Here is a 14,363-nt window from a genome sequence, read left to right as displayed (position 1 = left end):
AAAAAAAAAAAAAAAAATTTTGCATTATTATATGTATATACAAACACGTTTACCCACAAACGTATACACACATATATACATACATGCATATATATACACACATATATACATACATGCATATATATACACACATATATACATAATGCATATATATACACACATATATACTTTATGTGCACATGTATACTTATATGCACATATATATACACATATATACATGTATATATATATATATTTGTATATGCATAGCAAGAAAACACCGTCATCCGGGTATAGAGGTGTTTTATTGTTGTATGATGCTATTTTGTGCAAAGAGTAACCATTCGGATTTTAATATTTCATCATTATATATAATCCATTATATCGCCCTGTGTATTACTCATTACACAAAATTATTTTTATACTATAGTATTGTATTAACCCGCGAATTACTACCATATTATCATAAATTTGCTATATGCTGTTATGGTAGTTTAATGGCTACCTTTTATTTCATTTAATGATAATGTTAGATTTTAATTATTGGTTATTCTTTAAATTAATTAATGGTTATTTTTTTTTTGAATTTATTTATAAGGTTAATTTTATAGTACCTTTGTAAATTGTTGTTGTTGTTGATGATTTTTTTTTTTTTTTTTTTTTTATTTTTAGTTGATATTACATTTTTTGATTATTTTTAATAATATTTTAAAATTAACCTTATTTTTGTATATATTTATTATTTTATTGGTAACCATAAAAACAAATGGGGTCAAAAGAAGATATCATTTGTAGGTAATATGGTGAAACTTTTCTTGTACACAATGTACTATATAACTTATATTAACTACATATTACCCATTACCATATTAATGCTTTATACATAAGTGACAACATCTTATGTGCGTATAACAGTTAACGTTGGTTCCATTTAAATAGAGTATGTTTAAGAAAACCTCTTTCATTGAATTTAAAAAATTGCGTAAGCCCTTTCATTAATTTCGGGGAATGTTTCCTTCACTTATTCCGCATAGTATAATTCTTTTTACATTTTTTATATTGATTATATTATATTTTCTTTTCGGTAAAATATCATTACATGACAACTGTGCAATTATGCATTTACTGGTACACGCAAAAATACGTGTAGTATTAAAAATCATTGCCTTGCCATCTTATGTTATGAATGTGCCTTAATACGAAACTATTGAAGAGAAAAAAAAAAAAAATAAAAATAAAATAATATAATATACATATATGCATATATGTGGTTTTTCCTACCCGTTTACGTAAGCATATGCAATGTTATAAGCAAAGGGGGAGAAGAATTTAGGCATAAAAAAATTCTTTTCAGCGGACTCTACAAAAATGCAGTAATAACTGCTTAGAAAAAAAGTAAAGCGGTAAACAGGTATAGATATAAAGAGATGAACAGGTGAGGTGAGGTGAAGTGATAAACAGATAAACAGATAAACAGATAAACTGATGAACTGATGAACTGATGAACTGATGAACTGATGAACTGATGAACTAAAACAAAGGAATTGAAATTTAACAAGCTAAATTTTAGCAAATAAATAGGCCAAATACACAGGAAATAATCTGCGCAAAATATGTTCGATTATTCTCACTTGTGAAGAACAATTCACAGCATGAATGGGGCTAAAAGAAGAGGTAAAAAAAAAAGAAAAAAATAAAGAAGCAGAAATAGAAGTAGAAATAGAAATAGAAACACGTATAGTAAAGAAATCTTCTTTTTTTTTTTTTTTTCCTCTTTCTTTTTTACCTCTTCATTTTGCCAAATTCCCTCCTGCTGATATTTAACATTTACATTTTCCACCACTAGTAGTTTATAAAAGAACAAAAAAAAATAAAAAACATATTTTAATTTTTTTTGCATATTTCTTTTTTTAATGTTAAATGTGAGACACATAAGATGGTTACTTTTTTTAGCGGTGGAAAACGGAATTCTGACAATTCTGAAAATTCTGAAAATTCTGACAATTCTGGCAATTCTGACCATTCTGACAAGGGTATATTTGACAAGGATGAAAATGACAAAGACAAAGTAAAAGGCAAAAGGAGTAGCTCTAAAAAGCAGTCAGTCGATAAAATTGAGAAGCCTCCTAAGAGCAGCTCTGGTATTACAGACCATGGGAAGGTATCCAAAAAGAATGATAACAGAAGGAAGAAAAATGAGAAGGACGAACAGATGGCAGCAGTTAAAGAATTAGATAAACAAAATGATAAGATATATAAATCTATATACGAAATAAATAATAACTGTTCAGACACGAGTTTTTTAAACTACAACTCTATACCCTGGGTCTCTTCCTTTTTTAGTTTAAAAGACGAAGATTTTGCCATTTTTGGTAATGAACTAAAAAAAAGAAATATATTTAAAAGATGCTTTCAACGTATCCATAAAAACAGGAGAAGGAGGTGTATGTCTTTTAACCCTTATAGAGTTCCTTTAGTATGTAAAAAAATAATACTTGAAGAGATGTTAATATCTGAACCGAATATAAACAAAAAGAAAAAGAAGAATAATAGTAGTAATAAGAAAAATAAGAAGAAAAAAAAAAAAAAAAAAAGTGGTATGATGCCTTATGGGTATTTTTACAAAAATTTTATTATGAGAGGTAAAAAAAAAAATTGGCTAGAGACTCATATGTATCATAGTAAAAGATTTCGAATGATAAATATGTATGGGTATAAACTTGCTTTAAAAAATTGTAGTAAAATAAGTAGAAGGATATTTAGATATAGCAAGAGGAAGTCACTAATACATGACTTGTCTTATGTGGAAATAATTCAACTAAGCGCTCATGAAAATATCATTATTGACATTCTGAAAAAGTGTACTAATGTTCTTCAGGCAAACATGCTAAGGAAAAAATATTTGCTAGGACTACTGTTAGGAAAGATTTTTATTCATAGGTATGATCCTGATGAGTTCGCCATAGGAGGTGGTGCATCGAGGGGTTCATCGATGGACATTACTGGTACTACCGCCAACATGACTGCTAGTTCTAATGCTAATGCGTCTGGTACTTATGCCAAAACGGCTGATAGTACTGATGCTATAAAGAGAACAGATGCTTCTAACCAAAATGCATGTACGGTAAACAGTATATCTAATCCGAACTCCTTTGATGGAAGTAATTTTTTCAGTGCAAACAATTCGCTAATCTGCCCAGCCTACTTTTTATGGCGTTCGAAATTGAAGTCGTACAAGTATTTTAAAAAAATTAGTAATAATAAGATGAAGGAAAAAAATAGTGATAGTATTGTAACTATCTCTAATGTGAGCGAGGCTATGAGGAACCATCTTAATTACAATTGCCATAGTTTTCAAAAAGAAGAACATGGAACAGAGGAAGAAACAAAAAGAGATCTGTGGGTATTCGTTCACCCAACGTGCTTAAAAAAAGTAATTGAAAATTTCCAAAAAATTAATAATTCTCAGGTCATTATAAAACATATAAAAAATATTTGTATGTATGAATTAATGGGACCAAAGAGTTTTCAACTGTTAGTAAACATTTTGAAAGTAAAAAATAAATATTACATGGAAACACAAAAGGATCATGTCTATAATTATTCTTATGAAGATATAACATTGCCATATGACTTTGTAATTCCGTTATATGCCATCTTACCAAAGAGTATAGGTCCCTTTTTATTAAATTACAAAGTTAACGATAGCAAGGAGCAAAAATGGGGGAACGAAGAAATAAAGAGTGTTAATAATAACAACAAATGTAGTAATAGTGGGAATAATTATGACCAAGTCAGGGAAAACAAACTTTTCAATGATAAAAAAAAATACGATAATTTTATTGAAAACTCTTTTGATTATTTAAAAGAAAAAAATGGAAACGCAGTTTTAAATATGAATAAATTTAGCCCATATGATAATAATATTCTTATGAATGAGAAAATAAAACAAAACGTGATAAAACATATTAAAGTTAACAAATATGAACATGTTAGGAGCAGTAAAAAAAAAAAAGTCAAAACATGTATAATGAAAATGCTCAAAAATAACAAGAATATTGAAAGCTATGATGTAATCAAGCAGAGAAGGGAATCAGATATGTTGTTTATTAATATGGGTGAAGAGTGTAGCTTAGACAAGTCAGCAGTAACAAAGGTGGTGGGCGCAAGCGCAGAGACAAATGTAGAGAATAAATATGTTTTAAGAAAAATGAAGGGAGATAGTAATTCATTCCAAGGAGGCCAAACAACCGAAATGGACAACTTATCTAAAAAGCATGTATGTCTCAGCAAGGAGAAGGAAAAAGAAAAGGAAGAAAAGGAAAAAAAAAAAGGTTTTGAATCATTTAGGAATGAGAAATTATTACAAAATTATGTGCACGAATTTTTGGAAAATTATGATAAAAAAAAATGCAAAAAGGAGGGAATATTGGAAAGAAATGAAATGTATGATATGTACAGAGAATTAAAAGAAACAAAAGAAAAAATATCGCATAATATGAAAAGTTATATTAAAATACCCATATTAATTATAAATCAAACAAATGGGAATAATAAAAGATACTTTATTTTATGTCCATCCAAAAAAAAAAGCACCGTTTTATTTCATTTGTTAGTGCGAAATGGTTCCATAGCAATAGGTTTAAAAGAAAGAGAAAAAATTCTGAAATGTTCAGAATTTTTATGTTACCCTAAAGATTTCCCAGATTCATATGGAGGTATTTTATATAATAACTTTAGGGAAGAATTATCAAAAAAAAATTATTTTAAAAAGCCAATTGGGAAAAGAATAAATTATTATTGTTTAGGTATTAACAATCCTTTTAACTATTCATGGTTTTGTATATACCCATATAATGAAAACATTAAAATTATAAGATGTACTGATCCGTACAATCAATTTTTAATTAAAACTTTTTTACACCGATTTCTTACCATATCATTCAAACGAATTTATTCATTGGACACCTTTGAAACATTTGACAGTTTTATGGAAGAATTTAAAACCAAATTTTTTGTTTTCTCATCTTTTTATATCTCTGTTTATGTGCACGCGCATAAGGGTGGTACACCAAAAAGGATGGCCCATGTTTGTTCCCTGACGCTGAAGAGGCTGATTAAGCTTTTTATGAGTAAGGACCTGGAGGGGGGAACTTGCGCCACGCCCGCATACACATACATATATATATATATATATATATATATATATATATATATATATATATATATATATATATATATATATATATAGATATATATAGATATAGATATAGATATAGATATAGATATAGATAGATATAGATATAGATATAGATATAGATATATATATATGATATAGATATAGATATAGATATAGATATAGATATAGATATAGATATAGATATAGATATAGATATAGATATAGATATAGATATAGATATAGATATAGATATAGATATAGATATAGATATAGATATATATAGATATATAGATAGATATACCCATTCTTATGTACATACACGCACATATATATAAATGTATTTATATATACCCATGCATACGTACGTACATACATGTATATCCGCTTTTGTGCTTCATGTCTATTTTCGCGCTTAACGCGCAAATTTAAAAAAAAAAAAAAAAAAGCACCAAATATAACCTCAAGCAATAGTTCGGAAAGCCGCATTTCAGCGCTTCATTAATATGTAAGCTTCAGTCCTAATTTTTTAATCCTTTTTTTTTATTTGAATAGAACAAGTGGGTACAAATAAATTGCATGAGTGGGTTATGCACAAACGAATAAGACACACAAATAAGAAGAAGGAAAAAATAAAAAAGTTCAAAGAATCAGTAATTCATAAATATAAAAACCGAATAATGAAAAAGAGTAAATCTGCAAAGGGAGATGTTAAAGTACAGACAAATGGACAAATAAAGGGGGATATAAATTCAAAAACGTGTGAAAAGAAAGATATAGATGAAATAATTTTACCATCGAAAAAAATAATTGGTTATGTTTCAAGTGGCGGACATGTGCTGTCAAAAGGATATGGGTACGGAGTTGCACACATTTCTTTTTATTTACTTTTGCAGAATTTGCTGCATCATATATTTGCCTTGAAACTGAGTAAACCTTAAACTAAAATTGAAATATAATAAAAATTATTATTTTATTCAGTATTTATATATATATATATATATATATATATATATATATATATATGTATACCTATCAGTACATTCCATTATTTACCTGCACACATGTACATGCACAATGTTTTCTTTAACTCTATTCCTTTATAGTGGCGTCCGATCCACTCAAGATAAATAACAGAGCAAAGGAATTTCCATCTTTAGCTTTAATTAGAAATATTGATTCGGTGCATTACTATCCTGGTATGCCTTCATTTCATCGTCAGTTTGTTGTATCATTATGCTGCGCATTTTTTATATGTCTCCTTGATAATTTTTTTTTTTTTTTTTTTTTTTTTTACAGTTTGGCTTAGCCTAGTAACGGAAGATAAGTACCTGCCTTTTTGATCTCTGCAATATGTGTACTCGTATATGTATAAGCATAAATATATATATGTTTATATACACGTATATGTATAAGCATAAATATATATATGTTTATATACACGTATATGTATAAGCATAAATATATTATGTATGTATATATACACGTATATGTATAAGCATAAATATTATTATGTATGTATATATACACGTATATGTATAAGCATAAATATTATTATGTATGTATATATACACGTATGTGTATTTATGCAGGAAATGCCCATCAACTGAGTTGTTGCTTCATTCATCAGTTCCTCTTTTACCATGAATTCTTTTTTTTTAATTTTCACGTTATTTGTTTAACTTTTTTTATTGTTTATTTTTGTTTAGCGCCATTTAATTTATACATGTGCATATAGCTATGCAAAATTTTTTAATTTTTCGAGTTAAAAATAAAACTCTTATATGCTTTAATTCGTTTAAGTACACAAATACATAATTCGAAAGAGACAAATTTTAAAACAAAAAAGAGGGTGAAGTGGGGAGACGAAAGGAGAAGAAAAAAAAAAGGAAGTGAAATTATGTAAAATGATGAAAAAAATGATAAAAAAATGATAAAAAATGATAAAAAATGATAAACAAATGATAAACAAATGATAAAAAAATGATAAAAAAATGATAAAAAATGATAAAAAATGATAAAAAATGATAAAAAATGATAAACGAATGATAAACAAATGATAAACAAATGATAAACAAATGATGTAAAGACAACTTAAAAGAATGTTATGATGAATGTTATGATGAATGCGTTTGTCCAGAGGGGTACCCAAAATTTTGTAGCTACAGCTAGCATTTAAAGAAGGGTAAAAATATAAAAAAAAAAAAAAAAATCCTCCAAATAATTATCTTATTTTTGATATTAATTTAGCACAATGTTCTAGTAGGATGATAAAAAAACATCTGAGTTTATATTTTGCATATAAATATTTATATACTCATTAACTATTTCGAAATTAATATCTTCTAAGAATATTACTCCTCTTGTTTCAATTATTTTTAAGTCATCTGATACGGTACCTTTTATGCCTACGTATTTTGTATGTGCTTTGAAATTCCTGTCTTGGATGACACACTCGACACATTTGCCTGAGAGCAGAGAAACAAAAATTATTAACTCAACATTTTCACGTAATATCCTCACTCAACTCTTTCACGCAAAAATGTAGATATCAATTTTTACGCATAATTTATGGACAAATGTAAAAACGTGCTTGTGTGTGGCACTTATGTAAGCTTCATTAATGTAAAGTTTTTACATTACCATTTACTGATTTTAGGCTAATTTTATTATCTTCTATTCCAACAACTTCTCCTATAAAAAATATCTCTTCATTTATAAAATCAGACAAGTATTTTTCTGATATAATTTTCCCCACTAAGCTATTAATGACATTTGCATTATTCTGATTTGCTTCGACATCCTTTTCATCAAATGCATTGTAATTTATATTATTTTTTGCATAAGGGCTGGAAACATGGTCAGTACTCTCAACATAGTCAGCATTGTCAACGTTATGAACGTTATTAAAGTCTTCCATATTTTTAACTTAAGTTTTGTACAGGTATACTTTTTGCTTAATTTTTCCCTTTTAATTTTATTTTACGCTAACTTTTACTTAACTTTGTGCGGAACACATAGCCGTAAGGGGGTAAGCTTTTTTTTTTTTTAAATGAATAGATAAATATATACACATATATATATGTATATAAACATACATATATATATATATATATATATATATATATGTGTATATATTACACGTTTAGCGATGCGCGAATAACGGAAAGGGGGAAAAAATGAGAAAGGAAAAGTTTCCTTTTTCTTATTCTCAAAACTGGGTATCTCTTATCAGTTTTTCATTTATTTTCCAGATATTTTTATGTTATATTTTTTTTCTTTTTTTTTTTTTTTTGTAATAGGGAGGTATAAACATTTTCTCATTCAATCATCAGTTGTTTATAAAATGGATAACTGTATTTGTTAATTTGTTAATTTGTTTATTTGTTTATTTGTCAATTTGTTTATTTGTTTATTTGTTAATTTGTTTATATGTTTATTTGTTTATATGTTTATTTGCTTATTTGTTTATTTGTTAATTTGTTAATTTGTTTATATGTTTATATGTTTACCTATTTATTATTTAACTGTTCATTTATAAGGCGTGTAATTCTAAAGCATACTTCGTTACATGCGGGAGGTCATTGATACATATTCTTACCAGAAAAACTGTGAAATAACGGGATAAAAATTTACATCGTGGGGGAGGAAAAAACTCTATGGAAAATTAAATGAAGATTGTTATAATAAAAGAAGAATAAAAGAGCTTAGTCATGTTTTGTTGCGTTACATTACATTATTTTACCTTTTGATTTCTGTTCTATTTTTTTTTTTTTTTTTTTTTTTTGCGTATCCAAGCTACTAAGGCATTTTAGTATTACTATGTTTATTTTTTAAATTCGTTAGCTATGTTTTGAAACTTAACCACTTTGCAATTTCGCAGTGGTAAGTGTGAGTGTCAGTGTACATGTGAGTGCAAATGTGCGTGTAAATATGCTCATGTGTATATGTATGTATAAGTATAAACATACATTTATGAGTAGTACAATAATGTAGTGCATAACTTCCCCCTCCACCCCCCTCTACTCTTTTTGAGTGCATTTTTGTTTTCCCCTTGGGTCTTTCGCTTTCCTGTGTATGCATTCGTACGTAAGCCTTATTTTGCGCAACTTTTTAAAAAATGGAAAAAATATAATATTTTTTTAAGTATTCGTTTTAATTAATAATTTAGTGCTCTTTTTCTTTAAGCATTTTTACATTTTGAGTTTGAAAAAAAAAAAAAAAAATACAAGATAAAAAATACAAAATACAAAAAAGATATTAAAAAATAAAAATTATAAAATAAAGAGAGCAAAAAAGGAGTAATTATATTTGCATTTTTTTTACAGTAATTGCATATATATTTACATAGTTCTGTATGCGTTTAAAAGCCCAAATTTTTTAAAAATACGCTGATTATATTTTCGCGCCCCCTTTAAAAGGTGAGGAGGCCGCATACACACTTCTCACCAAGCTCCGCATATGTGTGTACGTGCGTGTGAACGTTTGTATGAATTAGGTACTTATATATATATATATATATATAAATAAATGTAAATGTACACACGCATACCCTCATTTCTGAACCTACTAGTGTACTGATAAACACTGTATGTTTGTGTGCGTGTGTGCGGGTGTGTGTGTACGAGCGCACCTTGAGCAATTTATGCAATTTTTTATTTGTAGCCTCATTATTTTCACAGTTATCCATTTTGAAGTATTATTTTTTTTTTTTTAATGTAGCTTGTTTTTAGCGTATTACATATAAAAAAGAACATATAGCATAACACATAGCACTTATAACTAAGTACATATCACATAGCATATATTTCATACATCATCTCACATGTTGCGCAGTACATTTCGCTTATTGCACACCATATATTTTTTATTTTTCTCGTTGTTTTCGTACTCCCCTCCTCCCCTACCCCTCTCTGCTTTTCGCTGTTTGTGGCACCCACAAGATGTATAAGCCTCAATGGACTCCGAAGAAATTGTGTGTGCAAACGTGAACTTGAAATTTTATATTTTTAAGAGTATAGAAAAGGATGAAAATTGTTTATGTAATAACTTTACAATAAGTTTAGCAGATGTTAATGATATTGAATCAAGTAACAGTTCGAAGGGGTACTTTATAAAAAAGCTTCACGACATTTTAAAAAAAAAAAAGAGAAACGAATATGAATGTATAATCAACGGCACAATAACAGAAATAGCAAATTTTCTATTTCAACACTGTGAACTGTTTGTACAAATAAAGAAGGACGACGATGATTTTAGAAATAACATTGTTAATGATAAAATAAATAATAACAGCGACGATTTGGACATTTCCTCTTGTTATCAAAATGACGAAAAAAAAGGAGAGTTGGGGAAGAATAAGAAGAAGAAGAAGAATAAGATCCATTTACTAAGAAGTGTAGATATACATGATAATATAAATTTTGAAAATGATAACATATATTTTAAATGTTTATTTAAAGATCTAATAAACGATTTTGAGCATTTTGAAAATAATAAATATGAAAACATAAGTAATTTTTATATAAGCAATGATTTAATATTTTCCATATGTTTGAAATTAGAAGAACATTTAATAGATAGAAACGATCTGGAAAAGTGTAAGCTCCACGATCATAACAAGAATAACGTCTTTTTTGAAAAGTATGATCCTAAGTATAAACACATATTAAAATTATTTCATTTTGATCGTATTTTTTATTTGTATATAAATTTTCAAGATTATAAGAAGCAATTCTTTCTGGATAATACGATAGAGATTATTGTAGGTGATTTGGTACAAAATTTGAGTGAAAAGGCATTACATTTAGATAGTAGTAATAATAGCACACAAAAAAATGATTCTGGTGCACCTAAGAATTGTGGATCGAATCATTTCTATAGAATGATGTATGCTGATAAGGATGACAATGCAGCGGATATACGAAGCGCCTTCAACATAGGTTGTCATTACTCTCTAATACTAATTGACAATGTGAAGGAGTTGAACGACTATTTTTGCATTAATGATATGTATATAAATTTTAATAAAGAAAAGTTAGAGATAGAAAAGAAGGGAATTTTTTCACCTACATGCAACACAAACGGTACATACAACACAAATAGGAATGGAACTAATAGTAAAGGTAATAATAACAGTAATAGTAACATCAATAATGGTAGTAGTAATAATAGTGGTAATTCCGAAGCTTGGACTTGCTATAAAAATTTCAAAAAGATTACCTACGATTTAACCACATCTACCAGTAGAGTACCCAGCCTAAATTTTAAAGCTAGTGTTATTTCGATTTTTCTAAATTCGGATGGGTATAATACAAATGATAAGCTCTTAAACTCCATTGATTACAGTCTCTGTTCTCTACCTCCAAATTGTAGTAACATCAATGGTTCGTGTAACAACAACTCCGTTTATCATAAGCAAGCAGTTTATCATAGCGGCGAGGCATATCATAGCGAAGCACCATATCATAGCGAAGCACCATATCATAACGAAGCACCATATCATAACGAAGCACCATATCATAACGACGGAACAAATTCGAAGGCGAACTTCTTCTATCCTAAGGAGCAGTTTAAGCGCACAAACGACAACTTTATCTGGTGCGAATTTTTCTTATCAGTCCAAAGTTGTCATGTTTTGGAGCTAAGTAATATTTACTCAGAGAAGAGAAAAGATAAGCAGAGTGAGTTTTTCATAAAAATAAATTCCAACTTATTTCAGCAGAAATTTGAGTCTTCCTTGCATGCATTTCAGGAGAACAAGCAGGTAATTCGAGCTGGTCATGAGTGATAAGTGATAGTTGGACGGGTCATGGAAGAACTGCAAACGTTGTAAGAGTAGGGGAAAGCGCAGGTTTTCAGTTCGTCCGCTCGATCATCTATCCACCATTCATCCGTGCGTCTGCCCATTCGTCCATTTATGAATATTTGTATGCGTATTTGCGTACGTGCTTGTATACACGTTGCTTTTGAATCCAACTTTTACCTATTTGTTTCATCCTTTTTTTTGTGTTTTACTTTGCGCAGATCGAACTGAACAACTGCAATGTCAGTCACAACGTTGATTTGAGAGAAGAAGACATCCTAAGTTATTTCGAAAACAAAATTATTAATTTTGAGTTATCAGTAAAAGAAAAGGATATCGATATTATAAGTATAGGTTCAGGAGAGTTACGCCTGAATATGGTGATAGATGAACTCACAGACATAATTAAAGAAAGGAGCTTTGAAAAGTATTATAAATATAATTTCACAATCCCTCTACATTTGAATGTATTTAAAGAGAAATACTTAACGTCTGAGTTGAACACTGAGGTGTTTTTCAATCTTAAGGAGAGTGACAAAGCTGTAGAAAAGGAAGGGGTAGCTAGGAAAGCGATGTGTGGTATAGCGACAAGACGTAAAACCACCAGCACGGATAACAGGAAAAACGTTTTGGGAATCGAATCGAAGAGTTTTTCAAGGGACAAAATTCCAAGTAACATTTATGAATTTAAAATGTGGAAGGAGCAGGAAGAAGTTAATATGAAAGAGGAGTTAAAAAAAAAGGAAGAAATATTGGTTCGAAAATTTACAAGAAAGTATGACCTTATGGAGAAAGAAAGAAAAAATGAATTTGAAATAAAAAGAAATGAATTAAAAGAAATTATTATTCATATGAAAGAACAACAAATAAATATGATAAGTCATAATAATATAGTAATATCAAAAGATAAGGAACTAAATGAAGAGATACATATTTTAGAAAAAAAATTAAAAAAAATAAAATTTGCATATGAAAAGTCTTTATATCTGTTTAAACAAAATTTACGAAAAAATAATTTAAGTGAAAGTATGATAAAAGAAAACAATGAGTTAAGAATGAATTATCATAATTTGTCCAAAAAAATCAAAACACTCCAAAAGGAAAATGATCGAATGAATTATATTTTAAAAAGATACAATAGTAAAGACAATGCAATTATTAGTAATACCTACTTTGAAAAACTAAAGGACGAGTTGCAGCATTTAAAAGAGTATAAGGATAAAACCAAAGAAGCACACAATGATGAACTAAATGAGAATTTAATTAATTATATAGAATCCATTCAAAAAAATAGAAAAAAAATACTTCAAATTATAACTAATTTTACCATACAGTTAGAGCATATTTATGACCTAACACACAACGAAATACTTGAAGACAAGTTTCACTCAATCATAGAGGAAATAAACCAAATGAAGTCCATAATTGATGAGGAACTGCAGGTTGAAAGTGTCCTTCCCGGGGTGAGCCCAGCTTTACTAAAAACCGGAAAGATGCACGGTGAAGAGCATACTGGCAAAAGAGAAAGCGTTACTGTTAGCTGCACTAAGGTTGGAAGTGGTCAAGTAAGAAGCAGTAAGAATGGAAGTGGCAAGGTAGGAAGCGGCATGATCGGAGGAGGTAATGTAGGAATTAGTAAAGCTATTCGTGGAAACATCCGACTTGGTAAAAATGTTTGTGGTGCCTCTCCTCAAACGAGCAAACACAAAATTGGTGAAAACAACCCAGCGGATAAGGACCCAAAACATCAGATGTACTTAAAAAAAGGTGCTATGAAGGAAAAGAATCTATATGGTAGGGAAAAGCTAACCAAACTTGTAGGCGAGAAAATAAACAAAACAAATTTCACCATGCGTAATGAAACGGAGAATGGAAGTAAACAGAAAACAAAAAACGCCAACGCTAAAATTGTTGAAAATTTAAAAAGTGAAATAAATAGATTAATAGATACAGGAATATATAACGAAGACGACCAAATAATTATAAATATGAAAAAAAAGTTAAACACTCTACTTATGAGCTGCTAAAATTTGACACTAAAATGGGAAAGGGGAACGTTGGGAAAAAAAAAAAAAATTCAAAAAATTCAAAAAATGCAAGATATATAAGAAATTCGCCAAATATGCGAAATATATGAAATTTAAGAAATGCACTTAATTAACAAAATTATCCAAATATACCTGTTTAGCAAACCGTTGCAGATAATTTTTACTCTATGAACATATTTAATTTTTTTTAAGCTAATATGTTAAGGCTCATATGAAAAAAAAAAAGAAGACTTGAACTTATATTATTATTTTTTTTTAAGAATATTTTCTCATCCTTACGCATGCCGTAAATACACATTCAACATATGCTTACCCCAATTATATATGATTTTTTTATGTCAACATTTCGTGTTAT

General features: G+C 28.5%; 3 protein-coding genes across 3 annotated transcripts; 2 read left to right on the top strand and 1 right to left on the bottom strand.

The window, feature by feature from the left end:
• Window positions 1-1,915: 1,915 nt before the first annotated feature.
• POP1 (ribonucleases P/MRP protein subunit POP1, putative) lies at window positions 1,916-6,498 on the top strand (the record flags this gene model as incomplete). The annotated part of the gene is made up of 4 exons (XM_029008255.1): window positions 1,916-5,111; window positions 5,711-6,085; window positions 6,262-6,354; window positions 6,455-6,498. The coding sequence occupies 4 exons, from the start codon at window positions 1,916-1,918 to the stop codon at window positions 6,496-6,498; spliced, it is 3,708 nt and encodes a 1,235-aa protein (XP_028860002.1).
• Window positions 6,499-7,414: 916 nt separating this feature from the next.
• PmUG01_01021200 (conserved Plasmodium protein, unknown function) lies at window positions 7,415-8,075 on the bottom strand (the record flags this gene model as incomplete). Its single annotated transcript, XM_029008244.1, has 2 exons — window positions 7,415-7,623; window positions 7,799-8,075. 2 exons carry the CDS (start codon window positions 8,073-8,075, stop codon window positions 7,415-7,417), a joined length of 486 nt encoding a protein of 161 aa, XP_028860001.1.
• A 2,037-nt stretch (window positions 8,076-10,112) lies between these two features.
• On the top strand, window positions 10,113-13,987 carry PmUG01_01021100 (Cg7 protein, putative; the record flags this gene model as incomplete). Its single annotated transcript, XM_029008232.1, has 2 exons — window positions 10,113-11,921; window positions 12,182-13,987. The coding sequence occupies 2 exons, from the start codon at window positions 10,113-10,115 to the stop codon at window positions 13,985-13,987; spliced, it is 3,615 nt and encodes a 1,204-aa protein (XP_028860000.1).
• Between the last annotated feature and the right edge of the window lie 376 nt (window positions 13,988-14,363).

This window comes from Plasmodium malariae (assembly GCF_900090045.1).
Source record: "Plasmodium malariae genome assembly, chromosome: 1".
NCBI classification, from domain to species: domain Eukaryota; phylum Apicomplexa; class Aconoidasida; order Haemosporida; family Plasmodiidae; genus Plasmodium; species Plasmodium malariae.
This window is presented reverse-complemented; position numbering and strand designations above follow the sequence as displayed.